At 43.5% G+C, this 25,945-nt stretch overlaps 1 protein-coding gene across 1 annotated transcript in view; it reads left to right on the top strand.

Moving 5' to 3' along the window:
• The first annotated feature begins 362 nt into the window (after window positions 1–362).
• Window positions 363–25,945, top strand: part of LOC124547391 (prostaglandin reductase 1-like) — an 81,893-nt gene continuing 56,310 nt past the window's right edge. Inside the window, exon 1 of the mRNA XM_047125102.1 lies at window positions 363–614. Coding sequence (XP_046981058.1) covers window positions 414–614 — 201 coding nt within the window. The 5' untranslated portion in view covers window positions 363–413. The remainder of the gene's footprint in view (window positions 615–25,945) is intronic.

Below are 25,945 nucleotides of genomic sequence, written 5' to 3'. Positions count from 1 at the left end.
CCGCAGTGCCGTATTCCACCAGGGTACACATCTCTGTATTTGATTACTCATGCCTATACCAGTTTCTTTGGCGCTTCGGTGTATGTTGAACAGGACGGGAGCTAGAACACATCCTCGAGCAAGCCGTTTTTCTGTTTCCCCCAGCGACCGTTCACCTAATTTGCAGTCTGTGACGTAGGTGCCCCATTGTTACTAACAATGGGTCCTTGTGCGTCTTAGGAAACTCATACGGTCGCACAGCTGACTAGCAGATCGGCTGCGACGACTGGTCGTCCCGAGGCTAGCGAGGCGTTGTTTATCTGCGGCACGACGTACTTGAACGTTGAGCCGGGCGGGGTTGCGTAATCGGCGGTGGGCCGGCGCGCTGAGCCGTCAGTAACAGCGCAGCCGGCCCGCGGAGCAGACGCGCCGACATGGAGACCGCGCGCAAGATCGTGCTGGCGCGCCACTTCCGCGGGGAGCCGCGCGAAGACGACTTCGGCGTGGAGGAGGAGGAGCTGCCCGCTGTACGCGAGGGCGAGGTGCTCTGCCAGGCCGCCTACCTCAGCGTCGACCCCTACCAGCGGGCGCGCGCCGCCAGCCTGCAGCCCGGCGACACCATCATGGGCTACCAGGTGAGGCGCACTTCCTGCCACACGCGGCTCGTGGTGCTTTCCCCGGTTATTCCTAGCATGATTTTTCACGTCTGGATTGTTTTTTAATGTGAAAGAGGCCGAGCTGCACCGTGATTCGGAATCCACGTTAAACTGTAGGCCCACACATAACTGGGGCAAACAGTTTAAAGATCGGCGGAAGGCAAAGGCATACCACCCCCAGTAGAGCCACGCCTACTAAAGCACTTCAGGTTGATGATAGCTTTATTTTATTACTTAACGCTGACGTTACGAAAACCGTTAAAAAGCACCAGTAGAAGTTGTTTTACTTAACGCACTTTATCAAGCAAACGCCGTCGGCATATGTTTCGCGCCCTTACTTCATGTGATAGTTTGACGAACTCTCGCTAGGTACTGACATGTTACTACACTCCAGAACACTCTGGTGATTATTATATTCGTGACATGGTCAGTCTGGGGACGATCTCCAATGTATGGTAGGTGAAAAACACTTCAGAAGCCAAGATCGCCAATACATACATACATTTATGTGGCGGGGTCTAAATCACCTTGGGGTATGACCATGCGGTGCATCAGACCTGCGGTCATCGCACGGTGGCGCTGGCAGCAGTCCACATACGCAGAGGTGTGTTGGTGCATGTCAGAGTACGGTGCAGCGAGTAAGTGTGCAGACGTTTTCAGACGTGCTGATGGTGTGTTGAAAATGGCTCAAAGAACACATACTGATGACGTTATGAGGGGTAGAATACTAGGGCGACTGGAGGATGGTCAAACACAGCAGGTCGTACCACGGGCCCTCCGTGTGCCACAAAGTGTTATCTCAAGATTATGGCAACGACCCCAGCAGACAGGAAACGTGTCCAGGCGCTACAGTACGGGACGTCCACAGTGTACAACACCACAAGAAGACCGATAGCTCACCATCAGTGCCCGCAGACGGCCACGGAGTACTGCAGGTAGCCTTGCTCGGGACCTTACCACAGCCACTGGAACAGTTGTCTCCAGACACACAGCCTACAGAAGACTGCACAGACATGGTTTATTCGCCCGGAGACCTGCAAGGTGCATTCCACTGACCCCTAGTCACAGGAGAGCCCGTAAAGCCTGGTGTCAAAAACACAGTACGTGGTCCAGTTATAGTCTGAACACTGATTCTTGCCAGGTTTTCATCTGGCGTGAACCAGGAATCAGATACCAACCGCTTACTATCGTTGAAAGGGAGGTCGTGGTTTGATGGTGTGGGGTGGGATTATGATTGGTGCACGTACAAAAAAATGGTTCAAATGGCTCTGAGCACTATGGGACTTAACATCTATGGTCATCAGTCCCCTAGAACTTAGAACTACTTAAACCTAACTAACCTAAGGACATCACACAACACCCAGTCATCACGAGGCAGAGAAAATCCCTGACCCCGCCGGGAATCGAACACGGGAACACGGGCATGGGAAGCGAGAACGCTACCGCACGACCACGAGCTGCGGACGGTGCACGTACACCTCTGCATGTCTTTGGCAGAGGAACTGTGAGAGGTCAGGTGGGATCGGGACGTCATTTTGCACCAGTATGTCCGCCTTTTCAGGGGTGCAGTGGGTCCCACCTTCCTCCTGATGGATGATAACGCACGGCCCCACCGAACTGCCGTCGTGGAGGAGTACCTTGAAACAGAAGATTTCAGGCGAATGGAGTGGCTTGCCTGTTCTCCAGACCTAAATCTCACCGAGCACGTCTGCGATGCTCTCGGTCGACGTATCGCTGCACGACTTCAAACCCCTACGACACTTCAGGAGCTCCGACAGGCACGGGTGCAAGAATGGGAGGCTGTACTCCAGCAGCTGCTCGCCCACCTGATCCAGAGTATGCCAACCCGTTGTGCGGCCTGTGTACTTGTGCATGGTGATCATATCCCATGTCCGGGTACATGCGCAGGAAACAGTGGCGTTTTGTAGCACATGTATTTCGGGACGGTTTTCTCAACTTATCACCAATACCGTGGACTTACAGATCTGTGTCGTGTGTGTTCCCTATGTGCCTATGCTATTAGCGCCAGTTTTGTGCAGTGCCAAGTTGTGTGGCACCACATTCTGTAGTTATCCTTAATTTATGAGCATGAATGTAGTTTTCGACATGTTCGCATACCTCCTTTGTGGCCTCATGTAACAGCTATGTTAATTCCAAATTCTGTAATATATTATTGAAAAATATACATCTTGTGGGACGTCTCTACCTCAGAACTTTTAACTAAGAGCCGCTCCCGGTGTGTACTGCCCACTGCTGAGAAGGAAGCATGCGACAGGAATGTAACGTGGGTCGCCGGCCGGAGTGGCCGTGCGGTTATAGGCGCTACAGTCTGGAACCGCGTGACCACTACGGTCGCAGGTTCGAATCCTGCCTCGGGCACGGATGTGTGTGATGTCCTTAGGTTAGTTAGGTTTAAGTAGGGGACTGATGACCACAGTAGTTAAGTCCCATAGTGCTCAGAGTCATTTGAACCATTTGTAACGTGGGTCAGGCGTGCACAGTGACATAGTCCAGAGCAGAGTGGTACGCGCTGCGCTTAAAACCTTTCTCGAATCCAGTACCTGTATCTGGATGAGATTCGAGCGATGTCCAATACGAAACCAGCCCAGTTTTTCAGCGTGCTGATACTTTATTAATTGCTGATACTGTGTATGCAACTAATGAAATGTTTTACTTCGTCACAATACACGTCTCGTTTCAGTCGATTGAAACATTGACGGTCGTACGTTTTCTTCGTCTGTTTCTTGTTTACAACGCGGATATGATGTCCACAAGCAAGCTTCACTGGAATTTCGACTGGGCGCTGATGGTGTAAATCAAAGAAGTGGGAGACCATACACGGTGAACAAGGAAGCACAAGACTATTGGGAAGCAACTATTTTTGGGACGGCCGGCAACAAAGACCACAGGCAGTCCCGTCGGGCGGTATTCTTCTGCGCTGCCTGCTAAACGAGTATACATGGCTAACTGCACGCTAATGTTCATGAAAGAGATCGTAGTTATGCTTTCGTTGAAAGGTTTTGGTTTACGCGATACTTGTTTGTTAGCTGGTAGCCGTGAGAACAGGTCAGCCTGAAATGCAGGGACGGTTGAAGGTCTGATAAACTGCGGAGCACCAATTGAGCAATATGAAGGCATACTCATATTTTTCAAAGCGTTTTGCTTTATTTTATATAATACGTGAAGATAACGTCTAATTTATTTCACTAATTTAAGCCAAACAGTTGCTACGAATCTCATTTTTGAACTGGTATCTGGGAAACATAATCAAATAATACTTCATTATAAAATTAAAGTGAAACTTCTGGACCAATGCATCCTTAGGTGTGAATCTTCTGAAACCAGCTATGTGAATAGCGTGCTCTTTCTATTATAATCACAAAGCGGGGGAGTAGTGTAACAACTGTCTAGTCTTTTACTATCACTCCAGTTATCCCCGAACAGAGCTGACGCTGCTGCCATTGATCTGTGCAAACTGTCTCGAAATGCACTGCTTTACCGCATTTCATTTTAAAAAGTAAAACGCATTGTATTATGATTTACAAATTTCTATCCTTTTTACTCGAATCAGTTTCACAATACAGTTCTAATTCTAAGTCACGCTTTGAAATGTCACGATTCGCAGCTTTTTAAGCTTGGTTTGTTAACAATGTTAAGCAAACAGTGTCGGTCGACAACGTTGTGCAAATAAAACTATTGTGCCAGTATGTAATACCAAAAATCTTACGAAGATTGGGGAGCCTCAAGCAACACTAACATTAGACCATAAGATATTGCATTTTTTCCCTCCAACTTGAACCCATTAGATTTGTTTGTGTGGAATCTTTAAAGGTTTAGCTGTGTTCCGGCTCTGTTGATAGCGGATCAGCTTCCGAAAACATTGTGGATGGTTGTGAAGGCACTCGGAACACAAGTGAGATTTCTAAATGTGTTCGGGCATCGATTAGCAGGCATGCTGAAGCCTGCCTTCATATGAACGGCGAACTCGTGCAACACTTGTTTAATGTGTTTATCCTCAAATGCATATCTGCAGTTTGGATCCTCGGCGGCTTCGTTATGTGTTCATTCACTCAGCAGTAACATTTCGTATCCCGCAAACCATTTCTTCTCTGACCAATGTTTATCACATTATTTGCTTGTTTCATAGTTCTCTACTAGCTCCTTTCCTCATGCAGAAATCGCATTTGAACGTTGTTTCTGCTACGTTTCAAGTAAAAGGAAAAAACAAACAAACAAACGTATACTTGCACGTGTTGGAATTCAACAGCGAGTTGATTATGGACTATCGAGATTGAGGTTTAACTTTCTGCGATTTTGCTGCTCACGTTGATTGGTATCCCATGGCTGTCATGCGAATATGGAATCGATGGATTCTGGAGCGCCATACTCTATGTCATGCAGGATCTCTAACGGCCTCACGCTATTAGCGCCCGAGACGGCAGACGTTCGGCCGTGCAGTGTTGTACAGCCTCGTCACCTACCTTGTGTTGGGTTTGTCTGAAACACGACAAATACCCACGCCGGCAGTGCGACGACGTTTGTGGCACAATGGACTGTCAGCACAATGTCCATCGTTGGGGCTGCCCCTGATGAGTCAGCAGAGAGAGGCGCGCCAAAAGTGTACGCCCAATAACAGCCCTGGGAACAGGAGTGGCACCAAGTTGTCTTTTCAGACGAGCCCCATTCTTACCTACAGCATCATAATGGGCATGTCCATGTATGCAGTCTCCGAGGAGAACGAACACTGGCAGTCTACATTTTTCATACATGCCCAGCACATGATAGGGGTTGGCGCTGGGTGCTCAACACGATCACCTGGGATTCGCGTAGCTAGTAATTTGGATAATAGCCGTTACAAAAAAATGGTTCAAATGGCTCTGAGCGCTATGCGACTTAACTTCTGAGGTCATCAGTCGCCTAGACCTTAGAACTAATTAAACCTAACTAACCTAAGGACATCACACACATCCATGCCCGAGGCAGGATTCGAACCTGCGACCGTAGCGGTCACGCGGTTCCAGACTGAAGCGCCTTTAACCGCACGGCCACACCGGGCGGCGATTATAGCCGTTACATTTCTGACGTGTTAAGGGCGACGACTGTGTCTTATTCCAAAGTCTTCGTAAAACTGTCTTACAACAAAATAACGGAAGAAAGCATGTTACCCTTGCTGTTCTGACCTAACTTGATACAGAGGGGATTTGATATTAGTCCTGGTCAGCACAGTTTACAGATCTCTCACCCACTGAAAACACCTGGTCCTGTATTGCCGAGAGGCTGCCACGCCACCACTTACCAGCCACTACGATTAATTAACTCTGGCATAGACTTGAAGCAACGTGGAATTCGTCATATTTGTCATCCAAGGTGAGTTCGACTCGATCCGCAACCGGGTTAGAGCCGTTGCTATTGCCAGAGGTGGCTACTAAATTTCGCATCCTGTACGTCCTCATGTTACCTAAAAATGTTATAATATTTTCTTTCTACGTTACGTATACGCACAATAAGAACAATTTCATTATTTGCTACCCTTCCTTGGTGTTTCAATTTTAACGCTCAGTAGTTTATTTCTGTATTTATGAATTTGGATGTGGAAACAGAAACACAAAAGATAAAGTGCACTTTAGCGAGGCAGTAGAGTTCCCCGCAAAAAGAGCCACTAATGTCTTACAATATCAATTGAATGAACACACTACGCCATGAGCAGAAAACGGCTCATGAGTCCGTACGCCCATTAAATACCATGACTTCACTTTCACTAAAAAGTAGACGTGGTAATACATTTCAAAACCGAATTTTGCTGTGTTTAAAGGCTACCTGCACTATATTTGGTCATCGTGAATGAAACGCTCGAACAATCAAAACAATGTAATCTGCATCTACATCTACATATTACTCCGCAAACCACCGTGTTGTGCATGCGGAGATTACCTTGTACCAGTACTAGTCATTTCCTCTCCTGTTCCACTCGCAAATAATGCGAGGGAAAAAGAACTGCCTAAAAGCCTCCGTACGAAACCTAATTTCTCGCTTCTTGTCTTCGTGGTCCTTACGCGGCAGTAGAATGGTTCTCTAGTCTGTCTCAAATCCCGATTCTCTAAATTTGCGTAATAGTACCTTGTGGGAGGAGCATCGTCATTCCTCCAGGCGTTTACATTTGAGTTCACAAAGCTTCTCGCTAATGCCTGTGTGCTGGTCCATCCTACCTGTAACAAATCTAGTAGCCTGCCTCTCAACTGCTTTGAGGGTCTTTCTTTTATTCGGCACAGTGGAGATCCCAAACACTCGAAAAATACTCAATAATGAGTCGCACTAGCGTTCCGTACGCTGTCTCCTTTGTGGCTGTCTCCCAATAAAACGACGTCGAACATTCGCCTGCCTTGCTCATTCCATTTCACATCACTTTGCAACGTTTAATCCTAAATACTTCATCGAAGTTATTGCTGAGGAGAGAGAGACTGTTACTTTCTCGGTTCAAGAAAGAGCGCGCAGATGTTGACAGGCAAGAGTTAGTAGAAATTCGTGTATCCATAGGAAGAGCAATGCGCGAAGCATACTACATCTTACCGAAAACCCGAGAAAAGTCTGGTCATTCGTGAAATCACTAAGCTGATCGAAGGCGTCTATCCAGTCATTCGTCGACCAGTCTTGGATGGCAATAGAAGGCAGTAAAAGGAAAGCTGAAGTTTTAAACTTCACGTTTAAGAAATCATTCACGCAAGAGGATCGTGCAAACATACCACTGTTTGACTGTCGTACAGACCTCCCGCATGGAGGTCATGGAAATTGGCATCCGTAGTATGGGGAAGCAACTGAAAGAGTTGAAAACAAGTAACAGTTCTGTTTTACATAGAGCACTCTGCCGCATCAACCCCTTACTTAGACCGCATTTATCGCGAATGTCTTGCCCAGCGAAAAGTCCCAAGCGAATGGAAAAAAGCGCAAGTGACCCGTTTATAAGAGAGGCAGAAGAACTGACCTAAACAATTACATGCCTGTATCCTTAACATTGGTTTGCTGCAGAATTCTTGAACGTATTCTGAGTTCGGATGTTATAAATTTCCTTGAGACAGAAAAGCTTTTGCCCAGAAATCGGGACGGATTTAGAAAGCATCGCATGTCTGAAACTCAGCTTGCGCTTTTCTCGCATATTATCCTATAAACCATGGATGGAGAGCGACAAGCAGATTCCGTATTCCTAGTTTTCCCACACGATGTCCCACTACAGATTTTTGACGAAAGGTCGAGAACACGGTTTAGGTTCCCAGATATGTGAGTGACTCCAAGGCTTTTTAAGTAGCAGAACCCAGTACGAGGTCCTTGACGGCGAGTGTTCGTCACAGACAAAGGTATCCACTGTCTTCTATTGCCACATCATACTGGTGGACGAGTGGCTGGATGGAAGCCTTCGACCCGCTTAGTGATTTTACGAATGACCAGAATTTTCTCCGGTTTTCGGTAAGATCCTTCGCTAAGATATGACGGTGGAAGTTGTTGTCGTATACTTCACGCATTACTTTTCGTATGGACGTACGAATTGCTATTAACTTTTGTCTGTCAACATCTGCGTGCTCTTTTTCGTACCGAGAGGGCAAGAATCTCTTGTTTCCTCAGCATTTTCCGAGTTTCCTTATTAAACCACGGAGGGTTCTTTCCATCCTTAAGCCACTTACTTGACACATGCTTCTCCAGAGCGCGATTTAGAATCGGTTCAAACTTTGTCCATAATCCATCTGCGTCCGTCGTACTGGAGCTAAATGATGTCCACTCATTGTCTAAGTGGGATGTTAACGACAGCTTGTCTGCTTATTCTGGTATCAACACTCTCCTGGTCTTCTTGGCGGATTTGTTAGCTCTAATAACCATCGTCACTACGATGATTTCATGATCGGTAATCCCTGTTTCTGTACAGACACTATCGATAAGGTCAGGCCGGTATGTAGCTATAAGGTCTGAAATATTTCCATTGCGTGTGAGTTGTGAAACTAGTCGTTCAAAACAGTTTTCGGAACATCTGTCCAGATATACTACATAAGACTGTATGTCCGTAAGACCTGCAGCGAACCCATAGACGTTCCTGTCTATACTCGATAAGTTAAAGTCACCTCCAATTAATACTGCATGATCTGGATAATTCCACAGTACTGCCCGTTGACTTTCCTTGAATGGGTCTAAAAATGTAACAGCGGAATCGGGTGACTGGTAAAAAGAGTTAATTTGATTTCACCTAGACCTGTTGTACACATCCAAATAACTTCACTGTCACACTCAAATTCGACCTCAATAGAGACAATGTTTTTGTCGAATGCAACTAACCTTGTAGAGGATTGACTGAAGAAGGCAAAGATTGTATTATCAGCCAGTGATATACAGTGTTATTTTTAGGACCATTAGTTTGTTTTCGAATCTTTTCATCATTTTCTTGATTTACTCCGAAACAATATGGTGTGATGGCAATCACGATGAACTCACGTCCGTAAGGAACAGTTTGCTTTTTCTTCTTTCACGTGCATTTCCATGCTCCCTTCGTGTTATATGACAGTTGCGTCTCACACTTATTTCTTCAGTGTAGTCAACTTTGATGCGTGCACGTGAAAGAGGAAGACTGCCACACAGTTGCTTAGCGTCGATCACTTTGATGAATGCGTGCAATGTTTTTATTTTTTATTTACCCGTCAAGTTCCGTAGGACCTAATTGAGGAGCAAATCTCCAAGGTCATGGAACGTGTCAGTACATGAAATTACAACATAAAAGTAACAACACATAAAAATAAATGTTCATGAACCTGAAAAAAGTCAGTCCATAAGTTTAAGTTAACGCTATCAGCAATACAATAAGAATCAGCTTAATTTTTCAAGGAACTCCTCGACAGAATAGAATGTGTGGTGCTGTGTTGGTGGTGGCGGAAACAATGGGTGATTTCCGTGCCTAGTGTTAGCCCATAGACTGCTAATATACGGCACGCCTGGGACAGCCTAACGTAACTTTCTCATCTCAAGGACGGATCACAAACAATAGCGTGAAGCTGTCTCATTCCGTGAGGCGCTACGTTAGGGTATTGAATACGTCACAGGATGCACGCACACAGCCTGGTGCTCAGGTATGGGGCAGCAACACTTCTCCTCCATTTGCCGTCCAAATCTCAGTGTGAAAACACATTCCACCGTCAAGAATCGTTCCTGCCACCTCCGAGTCGAGTGCCAACACAATGACATGCTTTAGTTGCTGTACAGACCTCTGATGTACCTTGCTCTACAGTAACAAAAATCATCAAATAAAACAATGTTGAATCTTCTGAGTATGTACATACGTGAGTATTCAAACTGAAGTGATACCTATAGTCCGCATCATTGCCTGTTGTGACTAGTCAACAATCATGTTTAGATTTCTCAAGCGCCGACACCTTAAGGTGAGATTTTTTTGTGGCAACCTACAGGGGTTGGACAAAAATATGGAAACACCACGAGAGGCGCATGCCTGGACATAAATGCATACGCTAGCCGCCGGCCGGAGTGGCCGTGCGGTTCTAGGCGCTACAGTCTGGAACCGCGAGACCGCTACGGTCGCAGGTTCGAATCCTGCCTCGGGCATGGATGTGTGTGATGCCCTTAGGTTAGTTAGGTTTAAGCAGTTCTAAGTTCTAGAGGACTGATGACCTCAGAAGTTGAGTCCCATAGTGCTTAGAGCCATTTGAACCATACGCTAGCCAAGCCTGAAGTTTGCGCTGTTGAATTTTCGACGAACGGCACCTGTTCAAAGTCCTCACTTTGCAATTGTCATTCTTGGTCATAACGGTGTTTATGTAGTTATAGGTGGGTTATATCGGAGATAAGTGAATTTGAACGTGGGCAAATTATTGGTGCTCATTGGTGAGTGCTTCCGCAACAAAGTTAGTCGAAGTGCTTGCTGTTTCAAGAGACACCGTTTCGAAGACTTATACCGCATACAGGGAAAGAGGAAAAACATCGCCCGCCAAGTCACAGTGCGGACGAAAGTGTGTGCGTAGTGATCGTGACAGATGGTCCTTGAAGATGATTGTGACAAAAAAATAGAGGACTACACCTGCAAAAATCACTGCAGAACTGAATGTCGTATTCGCGAACCCTGTCAGCACCAAAACAACACGAAGGGAGCTCTATAACCTGGGAATTGCAAGGTGAGCTGGAACTCTAAAAACCACACCTCATTATGCAAATACCCTTAACAGGAAATCGCCGAAGCCATAAAACCTGTACTGTGGAACAATGGAAGAAAGTGATTTGGTCGGATGAGTCTTGTTACACACTGGTTCTAACTTCTGGCCGAGTTTACGTCCCGAGAGTGAAACATCGCGCGGTTCGGTCATGATATGGGTAGCTATATCATGGTATTCTATCGTACCATAGTTACTCTGCAAGGTCGAATTACTGCTAAGGAATTTTGTCTGATCAGGTCCATCCCATGGTACAACGTTTGTTCCCCAAAGGTGATGCTGTGATCCAAGATGACGGTACCTGTTCACGCAGCTCACATCGTCCAGTTCAAGTTTCGTAAGCACGACGATGAATTGTTGCATCTTCCTTGGCACCACAGTCACTAGGTATCAATATTATTTGCCCTTTGTGGGCTACTTTGGAGAGAAAGTGCGCGATTGCTGTCCTCCTCAATCATCGTTATCTGATCTTGTCAATATTTTACAGAAAGAACGGTGTAAGATTCCCTTGAAAACCATACAGGATCTGTATTTATCCATTCCGTGACGACTGTAAGCTGCTTTGAATGCCAACGGTTTTCCTACGCCGTATTTTATGTGTTTCCATATTATTGTCCACCCCCTGTAATATCTCTTAGAAAAGTTTTACTGGACAAATGTTGTAGCAGGTTTTTTATTTTTGATGAAATTTGGTAACACGGTGTATTTATTGTCCCATAAATTGTGTCATTAACAACTAATCTTACTTACGTAAACACTGACATATTGAGTAATGGAGAATTTGAGCTCTGATCAGTACCATTTAGAAACCAATTTATTCAGTCGCGATCGCTGTAAATGTAATATACATTACGGTTTACGGCTAGTTATAGGCATTTTCCGATGCAATTGTATTACACTGTAATTTCTTTGACATAAGAAAGATAAGGAGAAAAGAAAATGAGCTGAACTTATCCGAGCTGACTCGTCTAGACATAGAGAAAAAGTAAATTTTGTAACTATAACGATTTGAAATCTCTTACAGGTTTCCAGCTGACAATGATGATCTATTTCGCTGAAATATTACTTCAAGGAGACATTATCATCCCACTGGATCACAGAAATTATTTGTTAAGCGTTTTTTTTTTCGTGGCAGCTTCTGTGTGATATGTAAATTTTTGACTAAAACAAGTTACAAAGAACTGCAAACGAATCTTGATGCTGTATTTGTGAATTAGCTGTTTCGTGGCTTCCGCAACAAATTGCAGGACGATTGCCTCAAGGACTTTGCCGCTAACTCAGTGCTTTAATCTTACTCAAACTAAGATAGTGCTTAGCAACTAACTGCATCGTAACGAATGCGGCGATGAGCATAAGAAAGATAAATAAATAAGTACAAAAAAGTAACGAGCGATGTCTTTCGAGCCAATGCGTATCTTTACATCTAATCTTATTTAGTGGCCCGTTAAAAAACTAAACTCCACCCGAACCGGTCATGAAGGCCCAATGGTACCGATTGGCCACCGTGTCATTCTCAGCTCAAATGTGTCACTGGATTCGGATATGGAGGGGTATGTGGTCAACACACTGCTCTCCCAGCCGTTTGTCAGTTTACGAGACCGGAGCCGCTACTTCTCAATGAAGGAGCTCCTCAGTTTGCCTCACAAGGGCTGAGTGCACCCCGCTTGCCAACAGCGCTCGGCAGACCGGATGGCCAACCTTCCATGAGCTAACACAGCCCGACAGCGTTTAACTTCCATGATTTGACGGGAACCGGTGTTAGCACTATGGCAAATTTCTTGTGACACAACATGTACTTTCCGCGGCGCGAGGTGAGTTACAGGTCACATAAATTCCCCTTTCGTTAATTTTTGCATTATTTTTTAAACTATTTAGTGGCTGTTATTCTCTTCTTGGGCGAAATCGAGCACTTTCAGTAATACATAAACTGTACCTAGCCAATGATATGCAGATAAGGTATCTGTTTACCGAGCTCTGGAGTGCGAGAAGGCGACCCGTGACTTGCATATACTGTAGCTTATCAGCTATCTCCCCACACATATTGCGTCTTGATACGAAAGCTAAACACACCACAGGAGAGAAGGTCTCCATATTTCGATTGATGAGGAGCCGAAGTGCAGCTAATGATAGAATTTCCACGAATGGACTTGAATCAGTTAGATAATAAAGATTTTGAACATGGATATTATCCATGCAATCTTATTAAACAAATTACAACGACGAACTGAGCCTGTTTGAGTGTGTACCGAATATTATCTTTGTAAGTAAAAATTCGGAGTGTAACCATTGGGGTAATATTTTTCTGACTGAAAATAACCCGTAACGCATATCATGCAGACAACAATGTGCGCTAATGTCTTTCTATAATTAACACGCAAATTGCAATGTAATATAGAGTCGGAATTGGAGCTCTTTACTGTAATGCCGAATATATGAATGGATCAGCAGAAGAAAGTGTAACTCCTGAATTTCGCAAGGAGTAATCTGATCATATTAGTATTTTCCAATATTTCACATGCTAGTTACATATAGTTCGATTTGTAATGCTAAAAGAACTGTTTACTGTATAAGTCGCATTGTCTTATTGCGTTTATGTTCTTGTCTTTGAATTTAGCCAACACATAACATGCAATAACTCAAAATGATGCTCATGTGGGTTAGAACTTACTTTCGCCCAGCCCTTCAGAAGTGCAATTTATCAGCAGTGATGTTCTCATTCGCTTTTGGATGACAGGGTTACGTGTCTAACTACTAATCTACAGATTCAATTTTTAGTCTCACTTTGTTCATTGAATTTATTTCAGACTTTTAACGTGGTTTTCGTTTCTATTAGTTCTTTCTGTGCTTGAACAACGTCAATCTGTGCCATGTTAGACTGAAGGTACCCATGAAAGCAGCTGGGGTAGTTCTACCACAGGTCGGAGAAGAGCAGCGCATATCACTGTGAGTGAGCAGTACTGTGGTGTAAAAGACGTTCTTGACAACTGGTTGAATTTTGAAGGTCATTCTGTTAGACTCCATTTCAATCTCAGTTTGTGTTATTTGACGAAAGTCTTTTGCCTCATCATACCGAACAAATAAAATTGTGAGTGATTCTGGACGTACTGAATAGGAGTGATAAAGAACGAAAAAATTCAGTCTTATGGAGGAAGCTTACGGTTACCTGATCAGGCAAAGTGCTCACTCTATGAATAGCGTGATACAAAAGTGAAATTTGTCTTAGAAATTGTTCTAAATGGCTGCGTGAAAGTGAAGTTACGTTTAAATATCGACACTATTAACTGGAAAATATAGCGGTAAATCATAATGAGCATGTAAAACTCAGCACACATACAGAGACGTGGTGAGGTTTAGTGTATTGTGATGGAGTTTCGAATGGAATCCTTTAAATTTGACGAAACACTGCAGTGCGATTCCATAAATGTTTGAAAACGGTACACAAACAATAACAGGTCGTCAAGCAATTAACTTTGTAGAGAGTTTTCTACAATTTGAAAACTACATTAGCCCGTCTTTATCACCGCAGGCTGAACTGTTAGATATGTTAGCAGCTCCAAAGGCCCTCCACTGTCGCTTGCTTACATTATAGAAGTACACTGGTTACATGCACTATCGGTGACATCGTACAACCAAGACAGAATTGTGTATGCTGACAGACAGTAATCGACAGACGTTGTGCACACGGTTGGTGCCTGGCTAGCAGACAGTTAGGATCGCTCTGGAGTTTATGATCGTAATATTGATGTAAAACTACATAATTAAAGTCCATGTAGGGTATCAATTAATCCTAGTATGGCAAACAGTATTGTCTTTTATCTTCTATTGTCAGATGATGGCCGGCCGCTGTGGCCGAGCGGTTCTGGGAACTTCAGTCCGGAACCGTGCTGCTGCTACGGTCGCAGGTTCGAGTCCTGCCTCGGGCATGGGTATGTGTGATGTCCTTAGGTTAGTTAGGTTTAAGTAGTTCTAGGTCTAGGGGACTGATGACCTCAGATGTTAAGTTCCATAGTGCTTAGAGCCATTTGAACCCATTTTTTTGTCAGATGATGTTTTTATTGAAGTTGGTCGTCTATGTAATCGATATGGCCATGATAAATTTGTGCTCGCCACTCAAGCAGCAGTCTTTAATAATCATCCAGATTCTTAATCTCCAATTAATGTTGATTAGAATTGACACATATTTTATGATAATAATGGCACCAGGCGTGGTTATTAGGACACAAGAAAAATTACCAGAAACCTGGCAGGAGTATACAACCAGCTTAGCATCTGCACTGAACATTTGACGCGTCTGATTCCGAATGGACCTTTCAGGCGATTCACGAAGTCACTCAGCGATCTGTATTCAACCTGCCTCTACCATAGCGGAGGAAATCAATCGGAAAATGCCCCACAGATCCAAAAACCCGTTCACTCCGATTTGCCGACATACACGGTCTGGTGGAACATTTTGTTGCTAGGAGAGCCACTGTGACAGCAGTGTTTGGACTCATGCCCGACTTATTGGTTAAAGTGGGAAGCTCACGTTTCATCGCCTTTGAGCATCCCGTCGATAGGCTGGTCACTGTCATCATAAACAAAGGAACATTATAGGATGTCAAATTAAACACCTTTCGGCCATCAAATATCCAACTTTATTTTAATTGGCACCCAGTTTCAGCGATTTACTGCTCCATCTTCAGGCCCCTGACCGACGTGTAGGAAGAATCTACCACGGTTGTAATCAGCCAGCAATGCTGATATTAGTAGATATTTGCCACAGTGATCACTTCAACCATCACCTGCAGGTGAGGTAGATTCTTCCTACACGTTGGTCAGGGGCCTGAAAACGGCGTAGTAAAACGGTGGAGCTGGTTGCCAAATGAAATAAGGTTGGAAATTTGATGGCCGAAAGGTATTCAATTTGACACCCTCTACTGAACAGCCTAGTGTCCGCAGCTCGTTGTCGTGCGGTAGTGTTCTCGCTTCCCTCGCCCGGGTTCCCGGGTTCGATTCCCGGCGGGGTAAGGGATTTTCTCTGCCTCGTGATGACTGTGTGTTGTGTGATGTCCTTAGGTTAGTTAGGTTTAAGTAGTTCTAAGTTCTAGGGGACTGATGACCATAGATGTTAAGTCCCATAGTGCTCAGAGCCATTTGAACCATTTTGAACAGCCTAGTCCCGCAAACATCTCTAAAAAAGATGGTCATACAAAGAAAGGAACATTATAGTTTGAAGTCTTGTCGGTGACGAAGTTACTTGTGAGGGAGCGCAAGTAGGAATTGAAGAAGGAAACTAGCTACACCTCTTTTAAGGAATCCCATCCTCTCCTGCCTCCTGGCATTCACCTTGAGCGATTTCGGGAAGTCACGGTAAACCCAACTCTTTATGGCCGGATGGGATTTTGACATGACGTTCTCTCGAATACTATGCCACCTCGATAGATACTGTCACTGTGGTAGCTGAACAACTGCCAGCACTGATTCGTGTTTGGTTTTACGGTCGAGTGCCAGGTTCCACTACTCGTATTTCCACTGTGGCAGCGGTGGGCGGTGAGGACCTGTACGTGAGCACTGCCGCACTTCCACAACATTAACACTGCTGCGGGACAGATGCTCATAGAGCCGTCCTCCATGGGCAGTTTGATGATTTGAACCAGCAACTCACCATCTACTTGCTGAATTCGTATAGTGAATACTCTAGTCGGAGTTGGTATTGCGGTCATAAACGTTACTGCAAACCTAACTTGGCAATTAGCGAGAGAAGAAATAGGAGCCATGCTTTTCAGCTACAGCGGCTGCATTGCGAGTGACCATGAAATAGGAACTGCCGTATACGATAGCCATGACCCTAATGTCTCAAGTATGGGCACTCAATTTTCGTAATTCGTGACTGGCGAGCAGCACGAGAAACTTAGTTTTGTGGATCAGTGGCACACATTACAAGACTGTGGAAGTGAAAATAACCAAAATTAAGCCACAATAACGTCATCGCAACAATGAGTGCACGGGGAGACCTCTGTCCATCCTCCGTCCTCAGAAGACAAGAGGCGTGCAATTCTAGTTTTCAAATGGTAAGCTACGGCATCACGTTTCGAAAAATACCAGCTTTGTCGGGTTGCGTTCAAGTCATGTTCAAAGCCGTGTGACCATCTTGGCGCATCGTATGACAACGAGGTAATTCATTTCTGTACCGGACTTGAATAAATTAACAGTGTCTGTAATGAATATCGAAGCTGGCGTATGTAATGGCCAAGCAGTTGGAAAATGAACATGCTTGGAGTACTGCGGTGTCTTAAAGAATAATTCGGTGACCAGAAAAGTATTATCGATATTAAATACCACGACTAATATTGTGGTGCATATAAAAACAGTCATACAACAACTATAACTACAAATCATTCACTTCGGTAGACTTACTCTGCTGAACTACACAAGTCAGAAAGTGGAGGGCTTCGGTGTTACGTCATAGACTCTTTCTTTCCATGGAATTCATGATGGCGTAGCTCCATTTACACACAATCGTTCAAGTCACCGTCCTGGGCACTGAGACATGCAAGAGGTATTATGCGCAGCTTTTCAGTTTAGTTGTGAACACATACGGTAAGATGGAGCTAAATGAATCACTTAAACTTTTTGGGCCCCAAAGGGATAGTAAGTACTTTATGACACCTGTTAAGTTGTAGTGGTGAGCAGATCATAGTTATGAGTTTAGTATGATAAAGGTACATGCTTCAAGATCTATTCTTCTTCATTGTAAATAGCAAAAGATAAAATGTAGAAACAAAGGAAAAATTAAAAATTGGTGGCGCTATTTGAATCGTAAATAGAACTACGCGAATCATTGTAAACTATCATACAATTATGCACAAAACGGAAAATTACACGTTTTAACTCTTCCAGTAGATTTTACATGCATTTCCGACAGCGAAACTGATTACGACCAGCAGCCGCCATGCGAATTTCGTGAAACCACACCGTGCGCTTATCGCCCCTGATCCATTCCCCTTTTCTTCACAGATCTATTTTCGTAATATTTGATGTTGCAGAAACCACAAGATACGTTTTATTCCTTTCACCTTCGAGTGATGACGAAGATGAATCTTTTTCTCGACTTGAAGGTTTCTTTTGAACAATCAGCGCATTTCTGCAGCCCTTGACCTTGTTTCTTTGGGAGTTTTCAAAATGTAATTTTCTCTTCCGTCTTGTAAGACTGAGATGAATTGGTGAAGTCAGATGACGAGCCAAATTTTTATCTCTCGTCGCACCTGTGGTTTTCGTTGGGATAAACAGAAGACAACGGTGATGACGGTGCTCGGTTTTGGGTTACCGAATTTCTTGGAGGATTAGAAGGCGTTGCAAGGACTGGATTTAGTTCTGATTCTATGGTAACAGAGGGGGAATCATCATTTAGGAATGTGGACGAAGGGAGCATTTTGCGTGAAGGTATTTTGTTGAGACTGAAGGGGAAAATTCCAGTGAACCTAAACTCCTTCACTGTAATTCCTACATTAGCTCCACTTCTCCAGGCGACACCGAAAATTTTACCAAAAACAAATTTTGTAATGGAGGCTGAATGGCTATTGTGTATAATTATGCTACGCAGATATTTTAATAAAGAAGAAAAAGCGGTTATCGTCTTTCTTAGCACATATCGTGGATACGGTAGAAGATATAACAAAAGTGTTCAAACTTAATTTCCATGGTTGCTACTATACTTTACAGCTGACTAGTCACATCTTTGAACATTATGATATATTTCGAAAACCTCCCCTCACCTCAGAATTTTCGAAACGTTAAAAACTTATGTGTAATAAATCTAGTAGTACATCTAACAACAAATTTAACCATATGTTATAAAGTTATATCCCGAAGTCTCAGTAGTCAGATAAAAGTTGGAAGTACCCCTATATAACGATACACGGGCGCTCAGTCCGCCGTATGACGCTTGTCATACATGGCGATAGTATTGTTTGCAATTTCGCTGTGCGATTGTAAAAGTCGGGCTCCTGAAGGATTTAATTGAAACAATAAGGCCTCGCTCTCTGGCTAGTCCGGGAATAATCAACCTGGAGGTGGCGAGTGGCTATTCCCGCTTTGTCTTTTCATGGTCTTCGTTTTATTGGTTTATTGTTTATTTGGTTTCGTTCCTTTGGTTTTGGATATTACGTTTGACATCTATTTTGTTATTTTACGGTACTTAGGTTTTGTTGTATTATCTTTGGTAGTCAGTGCAATAATGAGCGGACTTTGCATTATACGTTGCAAAGAAATGTTGCATACACATACTTGTTGTGCACCACGTACATCTGATTACTGTAATGTTATTGCATAATTTACAGCGTGTATCATAATTTTTAAAGCAATAATTAACAGGAGGTTCACATTTATCAGGATTTTCTGTGATGTATCCGCTCTTGAACCACGCGTACCTAAACATGCTCACAAATCGAGGAGACGAAACCTGATTATGAATCAAAGATTGAATTTTCAGGCTATTATTCCACAGTTTCAAATTTTCATCATAGCTGTACTGTAGGATATTATTCCATAGTTGCAAAATTATATCATAGATGTATTGTAAGATTACATCAGAGAACTGTTTTAAAAATTCTTCCACGGTCTGAATGGCTCAGAGCACTATGGGACTTAACAGCTGTGGTCATCAGTCCCCTAGAACTTAGAACTACTTAAACCTAACTAACCTAAGGACATCACACACATCCATGCCCGAGGCAGGATTCGAACCTGTGACCGTAGCAGTCGCGCGGTTCCAGACTGCGCGCCTGGAACCGCGAGACCACCGCGGCCGGCGGTCTGAATGTGTAAACATCAAGTGGCTGGGTTACATTGGTTGTTACAGCAAGAGTCGTCATAATTTTTACGTCCTGATTACCTTCGGTATGTTGTTAAATTTCTTTTCCGTTTGTCCTGTCCATATTAATGCTTCCCACATGCTCATAGCTATAGCAGCCTTTGTAATAATTTATAGCGTAGATTGGTCTTTCCCGTAATACCCTCATCTGGCCATCTTTCGACAGTTTATGGAATAAGGAAATAAGGACGTACAATGTAAATAATGTAAATTTGCATGTGAAGAATAATGTCCTAAAATTCAATCTTTGATTCGTAATCAGTTTTCACTCCCTTGATTTATGAACGTGTATCGGTATGTGTGGTAGAGCGGATACATCACAGAAAAAACCTGATAAATGTGAGCCTCCTGTTAATTATTTCAATTAAATCCTTCAGGAGCCCGTCATTTACGGTATCTGTGAAACTGCAAAAAACCCTATCGCCATGTATGACAAGCGTCATACGGCGGACAGAGCGCACGTATAGCGGTATATAAGGGTACTCCCAACTTTTATCTGACTACTGCGACTTCGGGATATAACTTTATCAGATATGGTTAAATTTTCTGTTAAAAGTACTATTAGATTTACTACACATAAATTTTTCAAAAATTTTGACGTGAGGGAAGATTTTCGAAATATATCCTAATGTTCAAAGATGTGATTGGCTAGTTGTAAAGTACATTAGCAACCATGGAAATTATGTTTCAAGATTTTTGTTATATCTGCCACTGTTTCGACGATATGTGCTCAGAATGATAACAACCAAGTTTTCTTCGGTAGGGTTTTCACCACTTCAACGGCCGTATGGGCACATATAAAAAAAATACGTTTCTCATATCTTTACCTAGACTACAACATATTCGAAGTGTATCGGAATCGGCGAGCGGCACTTGGATAGCGTTACTGTCAGTCTTGCACAGAGAAGCTGTTAAACTGTCAGCCTTTTGCCCAAAAAAAGACGCCATATAAAAGCTAGTGCAGCATAAACTTGTATGCATTTGACCCTTTTTATATGTTATAAAATAGAGGAGACACCATAGATTTTCTGCATAACGTTCCGCTCATTGAAATGCTGAAGCTCAAGCAAGTGCAAAGGTATCGCCGTAGAACTTGGCCGCTGTACTTGTTAATCCTGCACGTATGCAGTCGCTAAAGCACGAAGGTGACCTTACAACTTCTTAGTCGCATCAGTTAGTACACCAGCGTGATAATGAATTGAAGGAAGCTTCCTGTGTTTGCTCTGATCTTAACGCTCGGCCCACCGCCGCCTCGTAGAATCATTATTGTCTGAGTGTGAAAGGTTGCCGGACTGTTGTAATTTACTGTGAGCCTCATTCATTCGAACTTGAGAACAGTTGACGCCAGTTTTAGCGGTCACGTTGATTTCTTTGTGCTCAGTGGGCACAGTTGATGAAAAGCTGATCGGAAATGATTCTATCAATTTTGTGTTTTATTTCGTTGCGCTGCAGGCTCCACCCCTGAGGAGGTTTCCCTTATCTTGGAGTTGGCCCTTTTTTCTGCTATTGGATGCCACCCGTCACGTCACAGCCTTGATTTCTTTTGGATGGTATAAGTTTTTCACCTGAAGCAGCCACAAAATTTAGGGTTCAGTGATTATGTTTCAAATAGCTCTGAGCACTATGCGACTTAACATCTGACGACATCAGTCCCCTACAACTTATAACTACTTAAACCTAACTAACCTAAGGAAATCACACACATCCATGCCCGAGGCAGGATTCGAACCTGCGACCGTAGCAGTCGCTCTGTTCCGCACTGAAGCGCCTAGAACTGCTCGGCCACCGCGGCCGGCTTCAGTGATTATCCCAAGTTTATGGAGCCTCAATGAAATTATTGGTATATCAGTCAAATTTTCCTTTTCATCCATGGAACGTGGTGGATGTTTTCTCCTTATGCGATGTCGCAAGTTTGCTGTGCCACAGAGCGTTTTTAATCTTTTATAGCAAATGGGGCACAATACTTCATTGCCACCACACTTCATAAAATACTTCCAGAAACAAGGGATGGTACCAGACTGCAATACAACTGCTTTCCGAGGACGACAGCAAGAAACTGTCGTATAGACCATATGGGGGAAAGCCTTGCACACTGCTCATGCAGGGTGGTCCAGTGATCGTGATCTGCAAAATATCCCACGAAATAAGCGTCAAATGAAAAAACTACAAAGAACGAAACTTGTCTAGCTTGATTAGGGAAACCAGATGGCGCTATGTTTGGCCCGCTAGATGGCGCTGCCATAGGTCAAACGGTTATCAACTGGGTTTTTTAAAATAGGAAACCCCATTTTGTTACATATTCGTGTAGTACGTAAAGAAATATGAATGTTTTAGTTGGACCACTGTTTTCGCTTTGTGATAGATGGCGCTGTAATAGTCACAAACGCATAAGTACGTGGTATCACGTAACATTCCGCCGGTGCGGACGTATTTGCTTCGTGATACATTACCCGTGTTAAAATGGACCGTTTACCAATTGCGGAAATGGTCGATATCGTGTTGATGTATGGCTATTGTGATCAAAATGCCCAACGGGCGTGTGCTATATATGCTGCTCGGTATCCTGGATGACATCATCCAAGTGTCCGGACCGTTCGCCGGATAGTTACGCTATTTAAGGAAACAGGAAGTGTTCAGCCACATGTGGAACGTCAACTACGACCTACAACAAATGGTGATGCCCAAGTAGGTGTTTTAGCTGCTGTCGCGGCTAATCCGCACATCAGTAGCAGACAAATTGCGCGAGAATCGGGAATCTCAAAAACGTCGGTGTTGAGGATGCTACATCAACATCGATCGCACCCGTACCATATTTCTATGCACCGGGAATTGCATGACGACGACTTTGAATGTCGTGTACAGTTCTGCACTGGGCGCAAGAGAAATTACGGGATGATGACAGGTTTTTTGCACCGGTCCTATTTAGCGACGAAACATCATTCACCAACAGCGCTAACGTAAACCGCAACAATATGCACTATTGGGCAACGGAAAATCCACTATGGCTGCGACAAGTCGAACGTCAGCGACCTTGGCGGGTTAATGTATGGTGCGGCGTTATGGGAGGAAGGATAATTGGCCCCCATTTTATCGATTGCAATCTAAATGGTGCAATGTATGCTGATCGCCTACGTAATGTTCTACCGATGTTGCTACAAGATGTTTCACTGCATGACAGAATGGCGATGTACTTCCAACATAATGGATGTCCGGCACGTAGCTTGCGTGCGGTTGAAGCGCTCTTGAATAGCATATTTCATGACTGGTGGGTTGGTCGTCGAAGCACCATACCATGGCCCGCACGTTCACCGGATCTGACGTCCCCAGATTTCTTTCTGTGGGGAAAGCTGAAGGATATTTGCTATCGTGATTCACCGACAACGCCTAACAACATGCGTCAGCGCATTGTCAATGCATGTGCGAATATTACGGAAGGCGAACTACTCGTTGTTGAGAGGAATGTCGTTACACGTATTGCCAAATGCATTGAGGTTGACGGCAGGGCCGGCGCAAGCCCAAGTGCCGCCCCGTGCGAGCTGCTAAATTGCCCCCCCTCTCCTCCGTATTTTTTTTTTTTTTTTTTTTTTTTTTTTTTTTTTTTTTTTTACAAATCGTTTGTGGAATTTTATTTAAACAAATCTGTAGGAAACGTTAGCAATCAATCGCAATTTTTGTTTTTACTTTTCAGATCTACCTAGGTTTCGGCCACTCAGTGGCCAGTCTCAAAGCTTTTAATATGTGCTTACATCTAAACCGTCATGTTGACAGTTACGTTCAGCATGACGGTATAGATGTAAACATAACTCAAAGCATTGAGAATAGCCACACTGTGCCCGAAATCTATGTAGATCTGGAAAACAAAAACAAAAATTGCGACTGGTGGCATTCTCTACAGATTTGTACACAACTGTCGCTGGGCACCAGGTCCAAAATGGAGTCAAACCTGATTGAAGTAATGTAGCTAATTTTAACAAGCCTTGTGAATTTACAGTGTTCAAATGTGTGTGAAATCTTATGGGACTTAACTGCTAAGGTCATCAGTCCCAAAGCTTACACACTACTTAACCTAAATTATCCTAAGGACAAACATACACACGCATGCCCGAGGGAGGACTCGAACCTCCGCCGGGACCAGCCGCACAGTCCATGACTGCAACACCTTAGACCGCTAGGCTAATCCCGCGCGGCATGAACTTACAGTTAACGTAAATAAACATTTTTCAGTGGTTTTGAACAGATAATGTATTCAACGGAAAACAAAATATATTTACAATTTAACGATAATCTGGTTTGAACAATAATATTTACAGTAACTATTTAATGTTGAACAAAATAAGAAACAACACAGTAAATAACCAAGACACTGATCATAATACAAAAATTTAAAAAAATACTAGACAAATCGAGCCTTCCTGGCTTTTGCTTGTGCAAACTCTTTCACACGATCTGTGTAATTTAAGTCCCCTACAAGCTCGTGCTCAATCGATATTGTTGCAAGATCATTCAAACGAGTTTGGCTCATCGTTGATCGGAGGTATGTCTTTATCAATTTTATTTTGAGAAACTCCTCTCTCCACTCGCAACTGTCACTGGGAATGTTAGGAGAATTCTCAGAGCAATGTTAACATTAGGGCAAAAATTATGTCTTCATATAAACTTCAGAGTCTCTTTAGAACCTATTTCAGGTTTCAACAATGTTGAAAGCACTTTTAGTTCCTCTCTAACTCCAGTGCATCAATGTCACTTGACTCATGATCTTGCAAAATCGCTGCGAGGTTTCTACACTTTGTGTCCAGGCTGTCAGGAGGTGCGTTCTTCAGCTCGCCGATGTCGTAGAGGAAATCACAATGAGATTTCAGTTGACTGAATCCCTCATGCAAAGATGTGGTTACTATATCTAAAAGATAATAGTAGAATTCAATCTTGTAACGTTTTTTTGGGTCATCTATTGTCTTCCTTCATAGGTAAAGTGTATTGGCTTCCGTGGTAACGTTAGATCTTCTAGCTCCAATTCTGTAGCCAGTTTGGAATCCATCAAGAAAGACACAAACTCTTCTTCTGTTTTGCAGGTCTCAAAATATGCTTTTTTCAAGCAATTCCACGGCCTCAGAAACATTTATGTCAATGGTCTGGAGGGTCTTACTGACGACACTGATGCGAAGCAGAACGGCGTACCAGATTACCAGAGAAATGAGAAAGGTGTAATTTTTTATTTGATTCACAAGTGACGTTGCTTCGTGAGCGGTCATGCCATCGAATTCTTCTGATATCTGAACCAGTGCATCATAAACGCCTCCAATTTGAAACCTAAGGGAGCAAGTGCATCGATGCGACTTTCCCACCTAGTATCGCTCAGTGGCTTCAGCGACAGGTTACGCAGATACTTCTTCAAGACATCCCAACGTCGAACGGAGGGCGAGCACAAGTCATACAAGCTTTTCATTGTCGAAAACATGGAAACAGCATATTTATAAGACATAGCGGCATCGTTTAGAACAAGATTCAATGAGTGACCGCTACATGTTACATAAAAAGCTCTCTTGTTCATATCTGAAATTCTTTTCTGGAGACCAGACTTCTTTCCTTTCATGTTTGCTCCATTGTCGCATCCTTGCCATCTCATATTACACAATAGGATTTTATTTTTATCTTCCAAGAACTTGAGTACGACCTGCGTCAAAGTGGAGCTTTAAGAATCGGGCACTGGAAGAAATCCCAAGAAATGCTCCTGAATTCGGACATCGTATACCCCGTCGAGTCTTGTCTCCTGGACGAAACGTACCACAACTGTCATCTGCTCAACTTTTGAAATATCTGGTGTGCAGCCCAGAATACTGTAATACTGTAATACTTTGTAGATTTCATCATTAATAGAATGTTGTTATAGATGATCCAATAAGATTAATTATTTCATTCTGTGTTTCTTTTCCAAGATAATGATGACCCTTGTTCTGACCATGCTTTGCTTTGTTCTGTGCAGGTGCTCCATCATCACAGTGTCGAACTTTCCGAATAATTCAACAAGTTTCAAGAAGTTTCCGCTGTCAGGCTGAAAGAGTGTATCTACACTTCCTCTCAAAAGCAGACATTGCCGACCCAGGAAATGAATTATTGCTATTAAGCGCTCAAGAACATTTTTCCAATGTTCGCTTTCAGTATTCAGAAGCCTTTGATGATGGGCGTCGACAGTTCGTGACTTTTTCAGTCCCTCGGAAAACACGATCCACTTTTTATGTGAATTCAAATGCTCGGTAGACTTCCCGTGA

This window comes from Schistocerca americana, chromosome 1 (genome assembly GCF_021461395.2).
Source record: "Schistocerca americana isolate TAMUIC-IGC-003095 chromosome 1, iqSchAmer2.1, whole genome shotgun sequence".
Classification (NCBI taxonomy): domain Eukaryota; kingdom Metazoa; phylum Arthropoda; class Insecta; order Orthoptera; family Acrididae; genus Schistocerca; species Schistocerca americana.
Note: the sequence above shows the minus strand (reverse complement) of the source record. Positions and strands in the feature narration are given on the sequence as shown.